The sequence below is a fragment of the Pteropus vampyrus genome, unplaced genomic scaffold (assembly GCF_000151845.1).
Source record: "Pteropus vampyrus isolate Shadow unplaced genomic scaffold, Pvam_2.0 Scaffold387, whole genome shotgun sequence".
NCBI lineage: Eukaryota > Metazoa > Chordata > Mammalia > Chiroptera > Pteropodidae > Pteropus > Pteropus vampyrus.
The window spans coordinates 1,659,430-1,684,349 of NW_011889168.1; the positions used below are offsets into that span (position 1 = coordinate 1,659,430).

Genomic DNA, 24,920 nt, shown 5'->3' on the forward strand with positions numbered 1-24,920 from the left:
TGGTGTGGGCGTGGTGTGAACAATCTGTGCATTACAGATTAGGTCTTCTCTACCTCATTACCTTTTTCTCTACTGGAACAGGGATATTGCATATACAGTGTGTTTTAGATGGTAAAATATTTAAATAAAGTACAGTTTATTTTCATAGTAGTTTCCTTCTTTTCACCCACACATGAAATGCATTCCAGGGCCTCCTGGTTTATTTCTGTCTCTGGTAATAACTTATCTCCCAAAATATATCTCTGAAACAGATTCATTCTGTTTTTGGTACTGTGTAAACAGCTTCCAGGGCAAGCAAATTTAGTTTTAAAATTTGACCCTGCCACATAACTAATTGTGTGACCTTGGGCAAGATGCCTAACTCTTTTGATTGTGTATATAGAACTGGAATAACTGTACACACCTTACAAGATTGTTGTAAAGATTAAAATTTTTTCAGCCCTTTTCTAGTTTTTAGTTTATAAACCATATCTACCATATCTAAACTTTCTTTAATTTGGGTCAGTATAAGTATTTGTGAAATCCATTTTCCTGTTCTAGAATTTAATACTTGTATTTTGACATCTGTTCATCCACAGAAATGTGAAGTTAATGCCCAGCTTATTTTTTAATCATATGGTCTTATTTTTCCATTAAATTGGCAAAGATTTCATATGTTTAGTGAGTGTTGGTGGTACCAAGTCTTAATTTATTAACTAGTTTAATATTATCTGAATCATAGTCCATTTCAGGGTGACATTTCTACATGATGTTTTGTTGTTTTTTTCCCCTGCTTCAGATAATATCCCTTCAGGTGGATTTAGTCATCTAATTCAGAATTTTATTTCATTACTTTTTAATGATATTAATGATAATTGCTTACATTCATTATATATTTGAGGCAGTATACTGTCATTACTTCAATAAAAGTACACTAATTTTGACAAATAGTTTTATATAATGCCTTTAATTTTCACATCTTGGCAGACTTAAAGTTATTTCCTTCATGTGAAACTAATAAATGCAAAATAAGATGTAATAACACCCATATTATTCAGTCAGTGCCAGTGCATCTATTTACTTTAATGAAGATCATATAGAAATTCTCCCTAACATTTACATATTTAAGTTTCCCTAAAATAAGTCAGCATTAGAACTTTTTTGGATTTTTTAAAGGTAAGGAAGTTTTTTATTTTTTAAGGGGACCTGTGGAAAGTGGGCTGGGATACCAATATATATTTCTCTATAATTTGGTATTTGAAGATGATGTGCTGATAGAAGGGGTTACTATGAAAGGGTTAAGAAGATAAGTATTTCAGAGACAATTCAAAAGAAATAGATTGAACTCAAATGAGACTTCTATATTAGTTTGGCATTTTACCAGGTGCTTAGTGTTTCTTGAATGGATAGATAAATGGAAGAGGCTATGAAATGATAAAACGCCTCCCATAGAATAGGCTGGAGATATTGCAAAAGAAAAAAGAGAGGCTAGTTTTATTTGTCATCTCTTAATGAAATTTTTTTTTCCATACAAATGGACAGTACAGTTGTTTTCTCCAAATGTTCTTGTTCACCAGTTCATTCATGTCTCCCTTTACTGTTATACCTTACTAAAACTTATGAGTGAAAAATCATTTCCACTTTCTTTTTACCATACTCTTCTCCAGGAACTACTTCATTTCCGTGTGTCTCATTTGATCTTATACCTGTTATAAACTCAAATTTTATTGTGATTTTTTTAATGCCAATATTTAGCAGAAGGAAAGTAAAGACATGATGATACATGCTTCCTTTTAGAAACCACTTTTGTAATCTGTGAAATGTCTTCTGTTTTTTATTATTTTATTTATTGTAGAGTACATAAATCATTTGTTTCATTTCAGATTCTGTGCACTTTATGTATTGTACAGATACCTGCTGAGAATTTGAACGCTAGCTATTAAACTTATTTTAATCATGCCTTAAGTTTCTAAAGCAGCTAATATTTCTTTGTTGAAGCTTTACCAGCATATTTTTACTAGTTTAGTTGTCTGAAGAAAATGAAAGTTGCTATTATTTCTCCATACCTGCCCCTGTCCTATTTCCTTCATGATGCTCAATAGCTTAACTCTTCCAGCTGGCATTTTCAAAATTCTGGTGTTTTAAAATTTATTTTTTATTGAGATAAAATGGACATGTAATATTGTACAAGTTTAAGGTGTACAATGTGTTGATTTGATATTTTTATATATTGCAGTATGATTACCACTTTAGCATTAAACACTTTTATCATGTCACATAATCTTTTTTTTTTTTTTTTTTTGTGAGAACAATTAGGATCTAGTCTCTTAGCAACTTAGAAATTTATAATACAGTATTGTTAACTATAATCTCTAGGCTATGCATTAGATCTCCAGGAGTTATTTATCTACTAGTTGTAAGTTTGTACCTGGGTGTAACATCACTGTTTTTTGTTTGTTTTTTGGCAGAGAATGATCATTGCTGTTTATTTTATCTTCTGTCCATTTTTCCTCATTTGTGAACAAAAATCTTTCCTCTTTCCACTACTCATCAACTTGTACTTTACCTTTTAACCTTTCCTAGATATCATTGTCTGATATGAGGTGATCTAATTGGTTTATCTAGCTACTTAATAATGCTTTCTTAACTACTCTGCCTGCTCAGTTTTGGTTTTCTCTTTGATATTTATTTCTGCCCTGAGTTCTTTTACATACCTTTAACTGTGAAGTAGTTTATCTGAAATACTTACGTTCTTCCAAAATACACATTTTAAAAGGACATTACTGTACATAGATGTGTAGTATCCATCCTCTCTGATACTGAGGAGTTAGATGAGTCCAGGTTTTCCATGTCAATTTTCTCTCCTCAAAAGTAATTTAACTACAAGAAGTCATTTCTAATCAAAAAATATTTTTTGGTGTTTACCCCTAAACTACTTAAATTTGTGCTTGTAAATATTTGATCTTCAAATGCCGCTTTATGAATCATTCAGTGTGTCATTGTCACGTTTTTTTTTAAAAGGTTATGTTCCAAAACAACATTTCACACTGCAAGTTGTTGAATTATCCCCTTTATAAAATATATGTCATGTTCACCTTGTATTTGTTATTTGTGTCCGTATCAGTCTTATTACAAATATGACTACAAATTGTACACGAGATTTAAAGAACTTGAAAAATTAAGCCAACCCTGTGTACACAAGTTAGACTCATACTAGAACCAGTGTTTTAAAATTTCTAATCGGTTGCATACCTATACTTTTGTAAGGTATAAAAGAAATGAGTTGAGAGACTAGGTAGGACATAGTTATAGGACAAAAGATGAGCAAGAGCAGTAGAATAAATGGGTTCTTACAGGACGGATGGATGGATGAAAGGTAATACATCCTAGAGATCTTAAGGAGTTAATTTATTAACTGATTCAATGAGTTAATTTATTAACTGATTCAATGTGGGAAGAAAGTCATTTATTGATTTGAATCACTTCTGTTAAGTAGGGAATAAAGAAAGTAGCAACAGGTTTTGGAATTGTGAGATAAAGAGGCTCTGAATGGAGATGAGCCATTTGGGAGCATATTGGGTTGAAGATACTCAAGGGATTTATCAGCTGTTGATATAGGCAGATATAAGTCTGGAGCCAAAAAGACAGGCTAGAAATAAGATTTTAAACATCTTCATTAACAGTGTCTTTTGTCTTTTGTGTTAAAGAAATTTTTAGAAGAGACCAGATTGGTAAACTTCAAAGAAGGAACCTTTTTTTTGAATCAAGACTGCCAGGATTTATTAGCTATTAGTCACTGGTGTGCAGTAGAGTTCTTCAAAACTATTGTAACAACCTTGTGTTACTAAGAGAATTGGAAGAACTGAGTTTGAAGGCTTTGAGAGAACCTCCGTCAGATCAGCTTGGCCATGCAATGTGTCTCACAAGCCCTGTCAGACATAACTTACCAGTTTCAGTTCTGTGTCTCATTTTCAGATACCAAATCCCTAAAGTAAGTACCATCACAACCTAAGTATTTCTCTAGTCTCATCCATTTATCCTAGACTATTAGTTTTAGGAATGAAGTTTGTTAATAGTTTAATTATACTTTGAAAACTGTGGCAAGCTGTAACAACAAAAAAGAAAGATCAGTTTGTCTTTGACTTAAAAGAGAACCCGACACACCTTTCCTTCTTCCACTTAAATGGTCCATAAAACCCTGTTTCATAAGGGCTTTGTAAAATAACTTGTTTCATCAGCCTGAAGTACCTCTTTCCTTTCTTCTCTCATCTATATCTTTTGGATTCTGTTATGGAATTGTCTTTTAAACTTCTATTACAACATTAAGTATTTTTTTTTTGTTTAGTTGTAGATGCATAGCCACAGCAGTGTGCCTGGAATTGAGAGTAAAGCTGGTTGCCAACATTGTATTCCTAAATGGCTATGTCTACCCTAATTGAATATAGACACAGTGTTGTCTATACACATCTTGTCTACATACTTAGAAATAAGGATTTTGGGGGCAAGCACACAATTTAAACACTCTAAAATAGTGGCATTTAACCCTGACTATGTTTTGGAATAATTTGTTAGAAGCTTTTATCTGGTTCATAGGGTGTCATCCCCAACCCACTGAATCAGAACATCCAAGATTGGATCTGGAATCCAAACATTGCTCTAAATTAATAATTTATATGTAGATACATAATTGTCAATTATGAAAAGTTATCTCATTGCTTGTCTTCAGGATTGGGAATACAGTTGAAGGGTTCTACAATTGAAATGATTCGTGAGATAATCACATACTATACAGCTAGACGTAAAACAGTTTAAAGGGAAAGTCTTGAAACTAGTTTTATGTGTTAATTACATGACTATAGATATCCTCCCTCCAGATAGAAATCAAGTTCCTTAGTCTATTTAAAACAAAATACTATAAAGTTATTTTGAAATATTGAACAAGCCAAAAGCTTTTAAAACAAAAGATGACTTTGATGATAAAGATGTCAACAGAAATTGTAATGAATTGAATCTTGTGTTAAATTGGACCAGAAATACTGTATAAAAAGAAAATTACTGGAGCATTAAAAATGTCTTAGGTAAATCTTCTTGGGAAATTAGTTTTCTGTAGACTGCATTCTGCCTTGAGGTTTGTATATAGTCTTTGAACTGCAGAAGCCTCTACTGCATAATTATTTCACCCAGCAGTAGTCAGTTTTGGTACTGCAATATTTCGGTACAAGGTGCAGATACTTCCTAGCTGCTTATGTTGGTTGCAAGGTTGGGTGCTGGATATTTTACCGGTGACATTTCAGGTTGAGGGCCCATTATCATAAGTGGAAATCATTTCTGCTGATTATTTCATGATGTCATGGGTTCGAAATGGTACATCAAAGACTTAATTGCTGCTTTTAAGATTGATTAAGAATTATATAAAACATGGTCCAGAACTATTTCTGCCAGGTTACATTGGAGGACCTTGAGTAGTGATAGAGGAAATGTAGGCTGGGCAATTCAAATTATGCATCTTTCTGCTCTTTGCGGGATTTCAACATAATAATAAAACTAAAATATTAGCATCTCGAAGGCTGTTTCTTTGCAGGTCAGTTTACATCCTTTGATAGGTCAGTTAGGAAACGTCTGTCTTTTATCTAAATATTAATTTATGCTAACAGGATAGATTAGGTTTAGAAATGCAGTACAATCTGAACGTATAGCTGCTGCGCTGCTGTTTTTGTCTAGAGGAAAGCAGTTTGTTATAAAGCATACTTTGCTTTCGTAGTACTCACTTTTTAAAATAGTCTGTTTCCTATTGCCATGGTAGCGCACTCAAGGGATGGTCGAGAACATACAATCTGCTTAGTAGGCCAAGGGAAAATAAAAGCAGTTCTCAAGGTCTTCAGATGTTGGATTTTTTTTCATTCAGTCAACCATGGCAAAAAATTTTTCACTTTTGTTTTGTTGGCCGTTATATTCCCTAGTGTCTGCATTGTCCTAAAGGCATTATAGGCTCTTGATAAGTATTTGCTGAATGGATTAAATATTACTGCAAATGTAGGCTAGTCTAATTATCCATGTACATAACAGACATTCGTGACTGAATATAATAGCTACTGTGTCATACCAAGTGGTGTCTTCTAATTTTTCTTGTAACATTAGGTGGCTGACATTCGTTTAGTTTTGTTAATTGAGGGTTCTAGTTGAACAAGTATAGTTTGTTGATTCTGTGTTGAAATATAGTACTGAAAAGTTGATTATTTCTCTTGTTAATGAACTTTTTGAGCTTACACCTAGAAGTTGTCATTATACATATCAATTTCAGTTTGTCCAACAGTTATAAAAAATATAACTTTTTAGATATTTGGATTGTGGATAGGAATGAGCTTATTGTGGTTAATTTTTAAGAAGTGCCTTGTATTTTGACTGTTGATTACTCTAAATAGTAAAAATATGAATATACATTTGTGGAAATATTTTTTAGAGGAGTTCAAACAGATTTACTTTTTTATATTAAAAATTTTATACCAGCCTCTAGTACTTGTCTTCGGACCGGGTATAATGTTGACAAACTAGATGCCAGATGTCACCCAGTGTTCCTGATTATGATTTGCATTCTTAAAAATTAGTATTATACATTAAATTTAACATGTATTTTTTTGAACAGTTTTATATATTGTAAGTGGATGCTGTAACTATTAATTGATTAATATTGCCTACACATGCATTCTAAAAGGATAATTATGTTTCATAAATGAACTTGAACACAAGCTATTTGATATATTCTTTGTAGTATTTCAAACAGTTTTAAACAACATTAAGTACAATGATTATTAAAGAATCAGGACAGTTTTACCCTTTATGATAATTCTCATAGTCATTTTTGTTTGTTTCTAAAGTTTGCATCTCATTTTGAGATAAGCGGTGGTGTTCTGACATTAATACCATTGAACTTTTACTTACAGTTTTTAAAATAATGATGTGTTCCATTTAAACCGTTTTATAACCAATACTTTTTATTTGAAGATTTAAACATCCAAAGCATTTTTCATATAAACAAAAACACACATAGGGTAACTTAATAAAGTTATTTCTTCCCCAAACTCTCTATTCTCAATAACCTGTCTGTTATCAGCAGAAATGTTCAAAGTAATTCTAGGTGGTTATCCTAGTATGTTTTATCTGCATAGCATAGACTTATCATTATGTTAGACCTTACATACCTGAAAATTATTTTGAGACGCATTTATATGACTGAATTCAATGCATTAATTTTTTTCACTTTCTTCTTGCAGCATTTTCAGTTAGCTTTGGTTGACTGTAATCCCTGTACTTTGTCCAATGCTGAAAGTAAGTATTATTAAGCACTATAGTTTCCTACATATATTCAGATAACTGCATGGCAAATAGTAGTAGTAGTAGCGACAGCAGAAGTAGTAATAATAATGATAGTGATAAATCCTGTGCAGTTTTTTTCTTGTAGAATTGTTGAATTTAACTGTATTGGTTGCCATGGCTACTTGTACAGATGGAGCATGTGAGAGCAGTTATTGTGGACAGCCAGTGTGTAAAAGAGATATGACAGTGAACTGAGTCGTTGAATTAAAATTATCCGCACTAATGGACAAGATTGATTAGTTGTGTATTAATTATATTGTTGATGACTTGGGGGGATTAAAAATGGGGTTTTCCAGTCTTTTAGGAAAAATGAGCATACATAGATTTATATGTGGTAGCTCACTGATTCTTGCTATGTGGTATTAAAATTATTGGTAATTATGAAGACATATTTTGCTTTTTTCTTACAGTTTTACACATCATAAAGTTCGAGCTGACTTTTTCAATGAATTAAAAAAGAATGTCTGTAAAGCATTTTCGGATACAGTGGTTTTTTGCAGACATTTATTTTCTGCTTTTATGTAGGTTTCTTTCCAAAAGCAGAATTGAGTTGAGTTGTTTATCAATAAATATGTATTGCCATTTTTATTTAGTATACTTTAAAGTAGCCAATAAAAATTTTAAGAATGTTAGTTTTAAGCTGGCTTTCTTTAAAACTTTCTTACTTGAAAAAAAATTTTAATAAGAATGTATAAAAATTGAATCATTTTTAATGATAATTTAAGGTCAAGCGAAGGATTCTAGGTTTTAGAAAGTCAGTATTTTGCTATAAGTAACTTCATTTTTTTAACCACATAGAAAGGTATTAAGTAAAAAGTAAGTAGTCTCAGTGTTAAAAATGCTTAAGAAAATGATTGAATCTGTGTAAAGCTATAGAAATTTAAATATAACTTGCATGTAACATGAATTAAGACATAGTATGGATTAAATCATCATCTAAATCAGACCAATTATCTTACACTTTTACTAAAGGCAATTTCTTCAGCTTACTAAAGGCAATTTCTTGAGCAAACAAAAAATTTCTATTTTCTTTAAATGAAACTTGGGATTTTGTACTTATAAGTGTATATGCTGAATAAATGATGGGAAGGTAACAGATGCAGCAGTATTTTAGTTTCTTTTTTTTTTAATTAAGTTTATTGGGGTTCATTGGTTAATACAATTATTTAATTTTCAGGTGTACATTATAATTTAACACCTGTATATTCTATTGTGTTTACCACCCACAGTCCAGTTTCCTTCAGCTACCGTATATTTGATCCCCTTTACCCACTTCACCCTCCCCCTATCCCCCTCTATATAACCCCCTTTACCCCATCTACTTCCTCCCTCCTCCCCCACTCCCTACCCTCTGGTAACCACTAGTCTATAGTCCATGTCCATGAATCTATGTTTGTTTGTCCAGCTCATTTATTGCGTTTAGGTTTATATCCCACATATAAGTGATATCATGGGATTTTCAGCTTTTCCTGTCTGGCTTATTTCACTTAGCATGATTATCTTGAGTTCTATGTATGTTGTCGGAAATGGCTGTATCTCAGTATTTTAGTTTCTAAGATGATAGTTGATTAGAAAAAAATTTAATTCATAGAGTAATTTATAAAGTGTTAATTTGTACTTTTGTTTTAATTATACATCCCTGTTATATAAATCATTATACTACAGACCTTTAAAATCTTTTTATTAATTTTGGGGAATAAGAAAATAGTTGATTTTCATTTAGTGGTTTTTTTTTTTTTATGTCTACTGCCTTTAAAACTAAGTTTCATAACTGCTTGTCAGTTTAAATGATAACTTTTTAAGGCTTTTTCATAACTAAATAATCTGGTAAATCCTCATTTTATTCTATTCTGTTGTGGTTAAATCTCACTTGTAGATGATCATTACTCCTGAGGAGAAAACACCTATGTAGAATTGGAGTACCACAGGGCAGAAAACTTTCTTATCAGATTTGAAGAGGACAGTCTGAACGATCATGAACACATGTTTGAGTTAACTATGCCTCTCTTTCCATTGGTTATTGAAAAGGGGAATAGGAGGCAGAGTGACCAACATTCTATTTTGCCCAGGACTGGGGAGTTTTTCCTGGATGCAGGACCTTGCGTGTTAAAAGGTTGGCCATTCTAATGGGAGGGCATCTGCTTTATTGGAGATATTAGGCCGTTATATTTCAGTTGATTTGGGTAGTTTCAGACAGTCTTCATGATTACTTGATAACTACGGTAGTAGCTGACATCTCACAGAGCAATGTAGACTATCTTCTTTGAGCCAGACAGTATTACCGTTTCAACACTAGACTCTTTGTAAAACTTACTTCTCTTTGAATTTTTTATGTCGTCGCCTATTATATATGCCACGGACCTTGACTATACTTTGAAATCTTCTGTGTTACATTGTACTACTGCAAAGATCAAAAGATAATAGAAAGTAAAGCGGGCTTTAAAAAAAGTATATGAGTGGTTTCTATTTTATGGCACAATTTATTTATGCAGTTAAAAAAATAAGTAGATACACATGCTTTTAGAGCTGTTTAAGAGGGGTTAATTATAGTTTATGTTTTGAAAAGTAGAATCATGATGATGTGTGACTTTTCATTATGTGATTGCTCCGTGGGATAAAATTGTTTCTTTGAGATTGAATTATTTATTCTAAAAATAATGTATTAACATCCGAATAAAGTTTAGTTTCAGAACCTTTTATGGCAATATTTGTTAAAAGTTTCTACTGATAATTGAGACTTGCCAAGTAGAGCTTTTTCTTAGGTGTATGGTTATGTTCCACTTTGAAGAGGACTTTTAAGTTTAAATATATGGTGGTTTTGATACCACAAAAGATGACCTTGGATTTAGTAACTCATGGGATAGGAAGGCCCTTGACATAAGGCCTAGGACTGAGCCTGATGTAAGTTTGAGATGGTAGTAGGATGCCAGTTGCTGATCTTTTCTTCCTTGTTACCTTTATTAGAGGAGTAAGAAGATTGTAGGAAATGGGCATAGATTTTCCATCTCTTCCTCATTCCCTTAACCCGTAACCAGTCTCCCTCTAGTGATTTAGTGAAGTGAAATTTGGACTGGAACTCTCAAGGAAAGCTATGTTGGAAAAAGGGGAGTGGGGAATAAGAAAAGTCCTCAACAGATGTAGGTAAAGGAGATATTTACAGATGTAAAACTTTTATTACTTTTATGTGCTTTTCATAAAACTGATTTTCATCTTCTAAAAGATGTTTTTATTTTGCCTTATCTCTGGTTGAATATCATGTGATATTTGATGATTATTTATGGAGAGATGTAGCACTTTACTTTTGATCCCAAATGTTACTGTTCTTAAAGTTCATTATATATTTTGTTTGTTTTGCTCTTTATGGTTTTTTTTTTTTTAGTTCAGCTATTTCCCAGTGGTGGGTGGTGTAGGGAACAGAATCCCTTAACTGAATAAAGAGGCAGCTTTCCAAGCCTTGTCCCAGGCTCACTGAATCATAATCTTGGGAATCTCTATTTTTAACAAGCCTTTTAGGTGAATCCTAAAGTTTATAGGTATCATTGAGTTTATGGTACGCTCTGCAATACGAAATTGATCATAGCTGTGGACTTCGTTTTTAAAGGTCCACATAAATATTCCGCATATAGTTTTGAAAGGCTCTTTCAGACTCATTGAAATCCAACAATGAATCCAGATAGATAGAACATTGTCATTAAATAACAAAAATCGTAATATTTAAGTAGCTGGAATCCAGTTTTGATTCCTAGTTCATTGTTGCTTTTGTTGACCCATTCATTCTTTGATGATGCAGTATCAGGAAGAACTGAAGATAAAAGCTGACAGTTTTATTTGATTTTCAAGACATAACTTGTTAATCTTGGGATTGTTTATTATTCTCGCCTTCCAAGTAGTTTGACTTTTTTAAAAAATAATTCTGAAGAACTAATAGAGAAATGCAACAACTCATTCCTCTTATATGACCAGTTTCATCTTGGTCTATGATTTCTTTATAAATGTTATTGATATGGAATATGGTATAAGAAAAACATTAGAGGCCTTTTTTGTTTTAGTATATATTTTTCAAATACTGACTATATATTTTCACCTAGAACTCAGGTTTTAAATACCACGTTTTGAAATGTATTGATTCTAAAACTTTTCTCTATTTGCTTAATGTTGCTATTTTGAACTTTGTAAAAAGTATGATCACTTGCTATAGATTTTAATGTTAATTACATTGACAAAATTTGATAACGACCAATTTGATAATGACCAACAATGAATCTATGTGGTTTCTTATCATGTTGGTGTATATTTATTTATATATTCTATTTTATTAAAAATAAGTTCTTTTCTATTGTTAAGTCGATATAGTATAGACTGTGCTTATGTTTTACATTTTATGTTCCTACTTAATTTACCCCAAATGCTTGTGTATTGATCTCTATTTTCCATTATCTTTGCAGTTCAATTTCACATTGCCCACTTATATGAAACCCAGGTGAGTATTTTAACTTACTTTACTTAAAACAAAAATGATCACCCATATCATTTTAAGTGATATCACATATACAGATAATTTAATGGAATTCTCAGCATTACCTCAATACATTTTAAACTTATTAAATATAGTCAAGATTTTGCTTAGTGAAACAGTTATTACACAGAGTACTTGCTGTGTACAAAGAAGTTTTATTTAACATGATTTGCCTCTAAACCTGAATATCTTCAGGCTTAAATGGCTATATTTAAAATTTCATGTTATAAAATGCCTAGTTTTCTTTTCAAAATGTTTATACATGCCTAGTTTTCTTTTCAAAATGTTAGAATGCACTGTTTTTAGTTTCACTTTTTCTTAAGATTTGAAATATCCATCCCTTCCATGTGTCACCATTTAACGACTAAATATTAGAGTCATCTTTTGATGTCATTGCCACTAATTTTATGGCTGCTATATTTAAAATATTTTTTCAGTTTAATTTTAGATCATTGTTTTTATGTATGGCAGATTGTACTTAGTTATACAATAAAAGGTATAACACATAGACATTTACTCTAGGCAGTGGTATGGAAAATCAGGCATAAGTTGGTTTGAGACTAAATATTAGATAATCATAGGTTACCCAAGACATTTAATTTTATAACAGTGTTCAGGGTGAAATATACTGTTATATTTGTACATAATTTGTAAGATCTGTTTTGTTTCAGAGCCACCATGGGGTGCTTTAAAAAATTAACATCAGATTCCTAGACACCTCCATCCACACCACCTCCCACCCCCAACACACACACACACACAAACACACAGACACGCGCGCGCGCACATTCATTCTTGCCCACTGAATCAGAATTGATGCATACTCAGGTTTGGATACCCTTCTGCTCTAGGGATTTTATCTACTTTGTGAAGATGCATGTGAGAATTACATGCATGTTATAGATCAGTCTTTACCTGCTAAATGCTAATCTCTGCCAAATGCTAACTGCTGATTTTTGCCCAATCAGCAAAGATTCCAGGGCTAAAGCAGCTACAGAAATCAGTTTCCTCTCCAAAGTTCTTTCCTTGGAGGCTTAGCTCCTTCTGTTCTCATTACCTCAGGAGCTCTCCAAAGCCTTCAGAAGGATGAGATCTGATTTTTTTTTTTCCAGTTTTTTTAGTTCTTAGTGAGATCGCTGGTCTGTCACTAGCTGAATAAGAATTTTTCTCACCTTTATTTTTAATGAGTGTTTTTGCTGGAGATGGAATTCTATTTGATTATTCTACTTGACCACTTGAAATTTATATTCCATTGTCTTTTCATTGTTTCTAATGAGAAGTTGTTTGTTGGTGTTAGTTTTTAATCTTGTGAAGGTAATGTGGGGACAGGGCCCTCCCTTTATTAATCTTTAATTTGGTAAATTTTAGTGCCCATTAAGATTCAACAAAACAACAAAATTCATTCTAAGGAGAATATGTATATTAGATGACAGAAAGATAACACCATAAGCATATGAAAGAATTGGAAAATCTCTGCTCCGGTTCATATATCAAGGATTTTCATTTTCATGTGAAAAATTAAGAAAAGCAAGGGCCTATCTACCTATAGGAAGTTAGTTTTTATAGTCCAGCTGATTCATACCAACAGACTTTATTTATGAATATGGAGTTTTAAAGTGTAAATTTAAGTAGCCATGTGGTTAGTGGCTACTGCTAGGTAACCAAATAGTTCAAGAGAAGTTTCTTTATATAGGAAGAAGTCTTCCTCCTAGTCAGTGTAGAAAAAAGAATTCAGTATTTCACAAACCCTGAGGGCCCTGTTGCCACTTGCTTTCACAGTATTAAATAATAAGACTATAATTAAAACTGAAAAGTGATGGAATACTTTAGTAACTGGAGTGGTTAAGGAAGGCCTTTTTGAGCAGGAGCTGTTTAGACTGAGTCCTGAGTAGAGAGGAGCCAGTGATAAAATCAGTGGGGCTGATTTTGTGCATGTGTGCGCACACGTGTTGCTGGTCATTCTGATAAAGAGGTAGGTGCTACCAAATACAACAGCTTTGTAGTAGTGAGCTCATAATCTTGAAAGACAAAAAGGATGCCTTTTGTAGAGATGGAGCAAAAAATTTTTTTGTTAAATTTAATCGTGTTTAGATTTGGGTTATTTGATTTTTCATCTTTATCGTGGTAAAATTGACGGATAACATTGTAAGATATTTAAAGTGTACAGAGTGTGTTGGTTTGATATACGTATACATTGTGAAAAGATTCTCTCCATCGAGTTAACACGTCCATCATCTCACATCTTCCCACCCTTTTTTGGTGAGGACATTTCAGTTCTATTCTCTTAGCAAATTTCAATTATACAATACAGTGTTATCAATTATAGTTAAAATGTCATACATTAGATCCTCAGATCTTATTCATCTTATAACTTGAAAGATTGTTCCCTTTTATCCACTTCACTCTGTTGTATCCCTGCCACCCCAGCTACTTTTTTACTTTCTGTTTCTATGAGCATTCTCTACTTTCCTTTTTATTAAAAATTCCACTTATACGTGATACTATACAATATTTGTCTTTCTCTGGCTTATTTCACTTAGCATAATGTCCTCCAGGTTCATCTAAGTTGTTGGCAAATGATAGGATTTCCCTTTTTAAAGGCTGAAATGCTATTCCATTGTATTTATATACTACATGGTCTTGATCCATCTTTTGACAGACACCTAGGTTGTTTCCATACCTTGGGTATTGTGAATATTCTGCAGTAAACATGGGAGTACAGATATCTCTTCAAAGTAATGGTTTCGTTTCCTTTGGAAATATACCCAGAAGTGCAATTGCTGAATATATGGTAGTTCTATTTAGGTTTGGGCAATTTTAGTGGGATATCATCTCCCTCCCACCCAATTAGATTCTTACAGGTTTCTATGTATATTGTCATACCATCTCTAAATAAAGATACTTTTGTTTCTTTGTGTAAAGTCTTATCTCCAAGTAAATATATTATGGCTTATTCTTGGATATTTATATCAATTATTTTTAATTTACCTTTCCAATTTTATTAGCTGAGACTTCCAGACCTATTTTTTTTTTTTTGTAATAGTAATACTAATATTAACTGGCTTTCTTTTCTTTTTCTTGATTTTAATGAAATAACAGTTAACTAAGTTCTTATTTGCCTTTAAAGATTAAAGATACAGGATTTCTCCCTTTTAATTTTGTTATGAAAACATTATTTATTTTGGAGTAATCCAAAATGAAAGTGCCAGAAAGAAGAATATAAAGTGATGTATCCTCCTCCCTCCTTTTCCCTAGCCACCTATTCTTGAAAGCCACCGGTGTTACCAGTGTTTTTCATATCCTTCCAGAGAAATGCAGTTCATTTATAAGCAAATCCATATGTATGTTTGCATGTTTGTTTTTCTTTATTATATTGAAACAATAGCCAATCATGTACACTCTCTTGACCTTCCTTAAAATTTTCTAAACTTAGTATTATATTTTGGAAATCATTCCATATCCATACATGTAGAGCTGTATTGTATCTGATTCAATAGATATAGTATAAATAATTTATTCTGCCTTGAGGGATAGTTGCAAATAATGTTATTATGAATAACACTTTATAAGAATTATTAGTTTTATTTTTAACATTGTCTTCTAACTATCTAGCAACAGTTTAATACCGAAATACTGTATAGTGGTTTCATTTATATTATATAAATCTAAAAATTCTAAAGAAAAAAATAAATTCCAACTGATATTTAAAAGTACAGTAAGTATGTCATGATTATATGGGGTTTCTTACATAAAAATCAATGTCAGGAAAACTAACAATATTAGGAAGTTTTTTAAGAAATTAATATGAAAAGAGAAAAACAGTAGACTTAATAGTTCAAAACCTTAGTATTCTGAAAATTTTTAAAAAAGAAACAAGCTAACTCGATCAAGAGAATGAAAGAGATACAGCACAGATATACAAAATAAGATAACCATGGAAACGGAAGAAGTTAAAACTGTCATAGGAGACTACTTACCAGACCTCTATACAAATGAATTTGAAAACTTAAATGAAATGAACTGCTTTCCAGGGAAATACAGATTAGCAAAATTAACTTCATTAGAGTTGGCAAGGTTATAAAAAGCTGAATTTCATAAAAAAAAAATCGAGAATACTAAGTAATGCGCTACAGAAAACACCATACCTAGATGGATTCATTCGTTCATTTGTTCATTCAATCATTTATTTTTGATTTAAGAATTAAGTTTTAATGAACATCCTGTCTAGTTAAAGGAAGGGTCCTCTTGAAACAGAAAGGTACCTATGAATTACTCGTTCTTAAAGTCTGTGGATTTAGGATGAGATGAATCATGGCAGTGATTCCATTTTTGCCAGTTGGAATCACATAATTCTTGGTTGTTAGGTAGTGGTTTATTTTAACATTTTTCATACTTTTTTGATACTCTTGTGATGCATGTTCTGATTTTTGGAGAGAGATTAAATTTAGGATTTTATTCTGGTGGTGGTTAAGAATAAACAAATGAAGTTGGGGAGGTTTGCTCTCTTTCCTTAATTCTTAACATTATGTTAGGCATTCAGGTGGTTGAGTTTTACAGTAGAGAGTTTGACAAACAAGCAGTTGCAATTCATTTGCATCGTAGAGTGCTAGAAGCAGGTTCACAGGGCGGTGGACAGGGTCCTATATAGTGAGGGTTGTTGCAAAAATTAAATGAGATAATAAATGCAAAATATGTAGCATAGTGCCTGACATAAAATAGTCATTTAAGATATTAGCTGTTATAGCCAGGTTTCTTTTTGTTGTTGTTGTTCCTCCTCCTCTTCCGCTCCCTTTCTTCTTCATCATCATCATCATTAAACTATTGTTCTAGACGCCCTTCCATGCATTTCTTTATGTCATACCTTTCTAGCGAAACCCCATTGTGGATCAATACTAAGATTTACTTTCTGCGCTGAACTTGATCCTTGCTGAAGAAAATCATATAGACACCACTATAAATTCATGATTTCCATCTTTATCTGGAGATCAGCTCCTTCCACTGTCCTGGGCATTTATTCCAAATTGTTCAGCTTCCCTCAACTATACTACCCTTTATCCTCCTCCACTGTAGAGCTTAGCTTCCTACTTAACTGAGAAAATAGAAGCCATCTTGGGTGATGGCCGTCCCTCAGCTTCCTACCCACTTGGCTTAAATTCATGTAGATTCATATCCATTCTCAGCTTCTTTCCTCTGTTCAGGGCCAGTCCAGCCATCTGTGCCTTTGTTCCCATTTGCTCCACTCCCATTGATCTGTTAGGCATCCTCATACAGTCTCACATGCATTTGTTCAGTGTCTTCCTTTACCTCAGTCTGTACTCACAACCATGTCTCTTTTGTCTTAACAAAAAAACTTCCCTTTATCTTACAACTCTTCTAGATAGTATCTAATCCTTCTCATCCCCTTTTTGACTAAATTTCTCAAGAATTATTTCCATTTGTTGGCTCAGTTTTCTAAGTTCCCATTTGCTTATCCCATCACAATTGGTATTAGACTTTCTTATATGGAACATTTCCACATTCTTTTCTTCAAACATGCTATTTTCTCAGCTGACTAATACTGTCTCATTTATTTTTTTCAGGCCACTTTGACCATTCCTTTTGTCTGTCTGTCTGTCTGTCTCTCTCTCTCGCTTGCTACTATAGCACTTCGTTTATTTTTTTAATACTTATTTGTTATGGTGATATTGATTAACAAAATCCTATCAGTTTGAAATGTACAGTTCATATATATGAACAGTAAGTCATATATATGGCGTGTTCACTGCTCATAGTTAACATTTCTTTCCATCACAACACATTTCATTCCTTTTACCCTTATCTACCTCTTCCCTCACCCCCTGCTTTCTTAAACCACTAGTCCACTGTCCATGTCCATGAGTCTTTGTTTGTCATGCTTGTTTATTGCTTTTAGATTTATATCCCATGTATGAGTTACTCCTGAGGTTTTCAACTTATTCTTTCTGGCTTATTTGCTTAGCATGATGAGCTCAAGATCCATGCATATTGTCCCATGTATTTCATATCTCGATATAGCTGAGTAATATTCTATTGTATATATGTACTACATCTTAAATCCAATCATCTATCGAAGGGCACTTCGGTTGCTTCCATATCTTGGCCACCGTGAACAATTCTGCTGTGAAAATGGGTGTGCAAATATCTTTTTGGATTTATGTCTTCAAGTCCTTGGGGTAAATACCTAGTAGAGGGTAGATGTATTGCTAGATCATATGGTAGATCAATTCTTAGTTTTTTGATGAACCTCCATACTGTTTTCCATAGTGACTGTACCAATTTGCAGTCCCACCAGCAGTGTAGGAGGGTTCCTTTTTCTCCACATCCTCTCCAGCATTTGTTTTTACTTGTCCTGTTGATTATAGCTATTCTAACAGGTGTGACATTGGTATCACATTGTGATTTTGATTTGTATTTCCCTTATAGCTAGCAATGATGAGCATCTTTTCATATATTTGTTGGCCATTTGTATCTCCTTTAGGGAGAACTGTCCGTTCTGGTCCTCTGCTCACTTTTTGATTGGATCATTTGTTTTTTTTGATATTGAGTTGTATGAGTTCTTTGTACATTTTGGATATTAGGCCCTTATCAGAGGCATTGCTTCTAAATATATTTTCCCATTCGGATGGTTGTCTCTTTACCTTGTCGATGGTTTCTTTTGCTGAGCAGAAGCTTTTTAGTCCCATTCAATTATTTTAGCTTTTATTTCCCTTGTCTTTGAGGTCAAATTCATAAAATCCTCTTTAAGTCCAAGGTCCTTCAGTTTAGTTCCTATGCTTTCTTCTATGCATTGTATTGTTTCAAGTCCTATATTCAGGTCCTTAATCCATTTTGAGTTAATTTTGGTGTGTGGTGATAGACAACAGTCTAGTTTCATTCTTTTTGCGGATGGCTTTCTAGTTTTCCCAGCACCATTTATTGAAGAGACTTTGCTTTTTCCACTATATGTTTTTGGCTTTTTTGCCAAAAATTATTTGCCCATATAAATATGGATTGACTTCTAGACTCTCAGTTCTGTTCCACTGGTTTGTGTGTCTGTTTTGCTGCCAATACCATGCCATTTTGATTACGGTCACTTTGCAGTATAATTTGAAGTCAGACAGAATGATGCCTCCAGCCTCATTCTTTTTTCTCAGGATGGCTTTGGCAATTTGGGGTCTTTTGTGCTTCTGTACAAATATGATGACTTTTTGTTCTATCTTTAAAAAATGCTGATGAAATTTTGATGGAGATTGCTTTAAATCTATATAATGCTCTAGGTAATATGGTCATTTTAACTATGTTGATTCTTCCAACCCAAGAACACGGAATGTCTTTCTATTTCTTTGTATCTCTTCAGTTTCTTTTAATAGGGTCCTGTAGTTTTCATTATATAGGTCCTTCACATGTTTCGTTAGATTTATTCCTATGTGTTCTTTTTATTGCAATTGCAAGAGGAATTATTTTTTCCACTTGTTTTTCTGACTCTTCATTATTAGAGTATAGGAGCGTAATGGATTTTTGAACGTTGATTTTGTATCTAGAAACTTTACTGTATTTGCATATTGTTTCTGCTAGTATTCTTGTGGAGTCTTTAGGGTTTTCTATATAGAGAATCATGTCATCCGTAAATAGTGACAGTCTGACTTCTTTGTTTCCTATTTGGATGCCTTTTATATCTTTCTCTTGCCTGATTGTACTCGCTAGGACCTCCAATGTTATATTGAATAACAGTGGCAATAGTGGACAGCCTTGCCTTGTTCCTGATCTTAGAGGGAAGACTTTTAGTTTTTACCATTTAATATAATGTTGACTGAGTGTTTGTCATATATGGCTTTTATTATGTTAAGGCACTTTTCTTCTATACCAATTTCGTGAAGTGTTTTGATCATAAATGGATGCTGTATCTTGTTGAAGACTTTTTCTGCATTAATTGATATGATCATATGTTTCTTATTTTTTAATTTGTTTATTAAGTGTATCACATTAAATTTGCATATATTGAACCATCCATGTGCCCTTGGGATGAAGCCCACTTGATCGTGGTGTTTAATACTTTTAGTATGTTGCTATATTCAGTTCGCTATATCATATTTAGGATTTTTGCATCTGTGTTCATGAGAGATATTGGTCTGTAGTTTTCTTTTTTGTGTGTTATCTTTACCAGGTTTTGGTATCAGGGTAATATTGGCCTCATAAAATGAGTTGGGAAGTATTGCCTCCTCTTTGATTTTTTTTGGAAGAGCTTGAGGAGAATAGGTGTTAAATCTTCTTCGAATGTTTGGTAGAATTCACTGGTGAAGCCATCTAATCCTGGACTTTTACTTTTTGGTAGGTTTTCGATGACTGTTTCAATTTCCATACTGCTGATCTGTCTGTTAAGATTTTCCAGTTCTTCTTAATTCAGTCTAGTAAGATTGTATTTTTCTAAATACTAGTCCATTTCTTCTAGGTTATTAAATTTGAAGTTATATACTTTTTCATAGCGTTCTTGTATGATCCTTTGTATTTCGCGGTGTGAGTCATAATTCCCCCTCTTTTGTCCCTGATTTTGTTTATTTGTGTCCTTTTTTTCTTTAGTGAGTGTCGCCATGGGGTTGTCAATTTTATTGACCTTTTCAAAGAACCAGCTCTTTGTGCATTTATTTTTTCTATTTTTCTTGTTTTCAATTTCATTTATTTCTGCTCTCATTGTGATTATTTCTTTCCTTCTGCTGACTTTAGGTTTCCTTTGTTCTTCCTTTCCTAATTTTTGAAGATGAAGCTTTAGGTTGTTTATTTGGGCTCGTTCTTGTTTTTGGAGATAGGCATGTAATGATATAGCTTTCCTATTATGACTGCTTTTGCCGTGTCCCAACAGATTTGATATGTTGTACTATCATTATCATTCGTTTCTATGTATCTCTTGATCTCTGTTTTTATTTCCTTTGATCCAGTTATTCTTGAGTAGCATGTTGTTTAATTTCCATGTATTTGTGGTTCTTCCCGCTTTCTTTTTACAGTTGATCTCCAGTTTCAAAGCATTATGATCAGAGAATATGGTTGGTATGAATTCAACCCTCATATTTGTTGAGGATATCTCTGTGTCCCAGTATATGGTCAATCCTTGAAAATGTTCCATGTGCACTAGAGAAGAATGTATAAGCAGCTGTTTTGGGATAGAAGGCTCTGTAAATGTCAATTATGTCCAGTTGGTCTAATGTGTCATTTAAGGATGTTATTTCCTTTTGATTTTCTGTTTGGATGATCTGTCCATATCTGAAAGTGGGGTATTTAGATCCCCTGCTATGATAGTGTTTTGGTCTGTTTCTTCTTTTAGTTATAAATTTTGGGCTCCCTGATTGGAGCATAGATATTAATAAGGTAAATCTTCTTGGTGTATGATTCCCTTTATCATTATGAAATGTCCCTAGTATCTTTCTTTACCTTTTTTATTTTGAAGTCTGTTTCGTCCGATATTAGTACCGCTACTCCCGCTTTTCTCTGAATGCCGTTTGCTTTAAATATCATTTTATCTTTGGAACTGAGATATATCTCTTGTAGGCAGCATATGGTTGGGTTTTGTTTTTTTGATCCAATCTGCAACTCTGTGCCTTTTTATTGGTGAGTTCAGTCCATTTATATTTTGAGTGATCAGTGAAATATGAAGATTTCCTATAACCGTTTTTTCTTTTGCTTTCTGGTAGCTCTGTTTTTCCATTGCTTCCTTGTCCTTGTGTTTCTGGGGTTTTATTTGTTCATTTGTTCTTTGTTGTTGTGTTGTTGTTGTTATTGGTGGTTTTTGTGGATTTTCTCTCTGGTCCTTGTTTTATGTTATGTACCTTAGTTCTGAATCTTGGCGTGTGGTTACCATTACGAATATGTAGAAGATTGGTGGGGGTGTGTGTGTGGGGGGGGGTGTGTGTGTGTCTGTGTCTGTGTCTGTCTCTGTCTGTGTCTGTCTGTCTGTCTGTGTCTGTCTCTCTCTCTCTCTCTCTCTATATATATATATATATCTGTGCGTGCCTTATTTCCATTCTCCTTTGTGAATTTGGATTTTGAATCTTCCCCTTTTCACTCATTTTTCTCTCACTTTGTCCCTATGTATGTTGACCGTTCATTACGATCTTGCTATAGCAAATTTTTTATTGTTTAAGCTTATAATGCCCTGTTCTCTCCTCTCCTTCTGTCTGCTGGCTAGTGGTCTTATTCCCAGTTACGTATGTTTTTTTGTCATTTTGTTTTAGGTGAGCTGACCCCTTTAAGTATTTCCTGTAATGGAGACCTTGTAGTGGAGAATTCCCTCAATTTTTGTATGTCTGGAAAGGTCTTAATTCTCCTTCATATCTAAAGGAGAGCTTTCCTCGATACATTATTCTTGGCTGGTAGTTCCTTTCATTTATTAGTTTAAATTTTTGACTCCACTCCTTTCTGGCTTGTAAGGTTTGTGCTGAGAAATCCGACAATAATCTAATGGGTTTTCCTTTATGGGTTACTGTCTTCTTTTCCCTGGCTTCCCTGAGAATTCTTTCTTTGTCGTTGATTTTTGATAATTTTAATACAATGTGTCTTGGTGAAGGCCTTTTGGGGTTGAGATAATAAGGTGTTCTGTTGACTTCTTGAATTCCAAGCTCTAGTTCATTCCTTATATTTGGGAAATTCTCAACTATTTGTCTGAAAATGCTTTCTAATCCCTGCTCCTTTTCTTCACTTTTGATAATGCTCATTATCCTTTCCTAATGGTATCAGCTAGTTCTTGTATTTCTCTTTCATTCTTTTTCATTCTTCAGTTTCTCTCTTTTTCCTTCTGATTTCTTTCTAGATTTGTATTCAATATCACTGATCTTTTCCTCCATTTGGTTAACTCCATTTCCCAAGCTTTTTATTTCATTCTTCAACTCTTTAAGCGTGTTCTTCATATCCATCAGTTTTATTTATTTATTTTATTTTATTTTATTTAGGGTTTCAGTCTCTTTGCTAAAGAACTCATTCTGCTCATTCAGTTGTTTTTTTCATTCCTGAAATTGTTGATATGAAATGTTTTGGATCTCTTTGAGTTTTTTAGAAGTACCATCCTGAATTCTCTGTCCTTTAAGTCACTTATTTCTATAATAAAGGTCTTTAACCTTTTCTTCTGGAGATTTTTTCCTCTTTCTGAGCTGCCTTGTCACCTTGGTTGTTCATGGTGTTTAATGGACTGTTGCTCCCCTTGGACATTAATGGAAGTGTATTCTGCTTCCCCCCGCCCCAGAAAGAAGATTTATTATATAAAGGTGTCTCTTTAGCCTGTTGCAAAGAAGGCGTTTTTTTAGTTTCGTGTAGATGGTGTCTAAGCTTCTTGGATCCTTTCTTTATATTAGGCCTTAATAATGCCTTTTTTCTTTCTTATGGATGTTTGATCTCGCTCGCTACCCTCAATCTCAGTCCCTATCAGTGTTAGCGACAGTTTCAGTAGCATTTCCTCATATTCTCCTGGGGCTCTGTGGTGTTCGGTGTCGGAGGGTATGGGGCAAGGGTCCCTATGGGTTGGGAGATGGAGTCTGCGGCTTATCCTTATGTTTCATAACTGTTGCTGATAAAAATGAACTGCCATCCTCGCTTCCCCCTGTCCCTACTTCTCTGCTTTCTGCCCTGATGCCTGGGTACTGCCACTGGCCTCGTGGAACTCACAGCTCTCCTAGACAAGGCTATTCAGGGAACTTGCTGCACATTCTCTCCTCCCTCTCCTCCTGCTGGGAGCTTCAGCTGCAGAGGTAGCTTCATTTTTTCTCCCAGTCCATCACCCTACACCCAGATTCTGACCTGTGGCAGCTCTTAAGCGCAGATCTCACACTCAGACATGATGGTGTGAGGTTCGGATGTTTTTTGTTGAGTTTTAGATGTTCAGCTTATTGTTTCATAGGGAGAGATCTAGGGACGTCTCTCACTCTGCCATGTTACTCAGTTACTGTCTTACATAATGGAAAAGACTAGGGACATTTTCAGAAAAATCAGGAGCAATGCAAAGATGTCCACCATCTCCATTACCACTTGTTATTGTACTATAAGTGTTATCTTGTGCAGTTAGACAAGAAAAATCAGAAACACAACCTCATATTCATGAATTAATAGCCTATAACAACAATAAAGAGCATAGTAGTAGAAAATTTCTATTTTTTAGTGTCACCAAAGTAAATATCTAACAGTAAACTAAAAAGATACTATGACTTAACAATATAAGGATGTTGTTTCTCCCTAAGTTAATTAGTAAATGCAACACAACATCAATAAAAAATGCTAACAATCTTTTCAAAGGAGTTAGATAAGTTCATATGGGAAAACATGCTAGACTAGCTGGAATAATACTGCTGGGCAAATTGTATGGCATATACTAATTCTACTAGATATTGAAATATACAATAATGCCTATATAATTAAAAGTATGGTACTAGCACGTGAATAAGTTAAATAGTCTAATAGAGTATCATAGAAAGGCCAGTAGTATCTAGGGTAGATCTAGATACATAGAGAAATTGAGTATATGATAAAAGTAATAATCTTATATTCCTGGGGCTATGGTGGATTTATTCGTAAATGGTTCTGGGACAACTAGGTGGCATTTAGAAAAAGATAAAATTAGACCCAGAACTAAAACCATTTGCAGGAATAAAGTATAAATGAATTAGAGTCAAAATGTAAAAAGTGATATTGTACAAGTACTAGAAGAAAACATGAATTCCTCTTCAGTGTTGATGTAGGAAAAGGCTTTCTAACAATGGCTCAAAATTCTGAGGCAATAAAAGAGAATGACCAGTCAGTTCAAATAATATAAAAATAATTTCTAAATGGCAAAAATATACCATATATTCAGAGGACACCTATAACCCTGGGAGAAAATATTTGCGGCACATACCACAAAGAACTAATATCACTAATTTGTAACAGACTTAACATTTGAGGAGCAAAGATACAAAAAACCCAATAGGAAAAACAGTAATAAACCAGACACTTGACAAAAAAGATATAAAAATGACCCTTATACAAATGGAAAAGTATTCAAACTCTGATTTAGTGCAATGCAAATTAAAGCAACACAATA

General features: G+C 33.4%; 1 protein-coding gene across 13 annotated transcripts in view; it reads left to right on the plus strand.

The window, feature by feature from the left end:
• KDM6A (lysine demethylase 6A) overlaps positions 1-24,920 on the plus strand; it is a 193,351-nt gene that overhangs the window by 98,585 nt on the left and 69,846 nt on the right. For all 13 annotated transcript variants that reach the window (XM_011380028.2, XM_011380032.2, XM_011380031.2 and 10 more), the window contains 2 exons: positions 7,251-7,305; positions 11,799-11,833. In XM_011380028.2, coding sequence (XP_011378330.1) covers positions 7,251-7,305; positions 11,799-11,833 — 90 coding nt within the window. The remainder of the gene's footprint in view (positions 1-7,250; positions 7,306-11,798; positions 11,834-24,920) is intronic.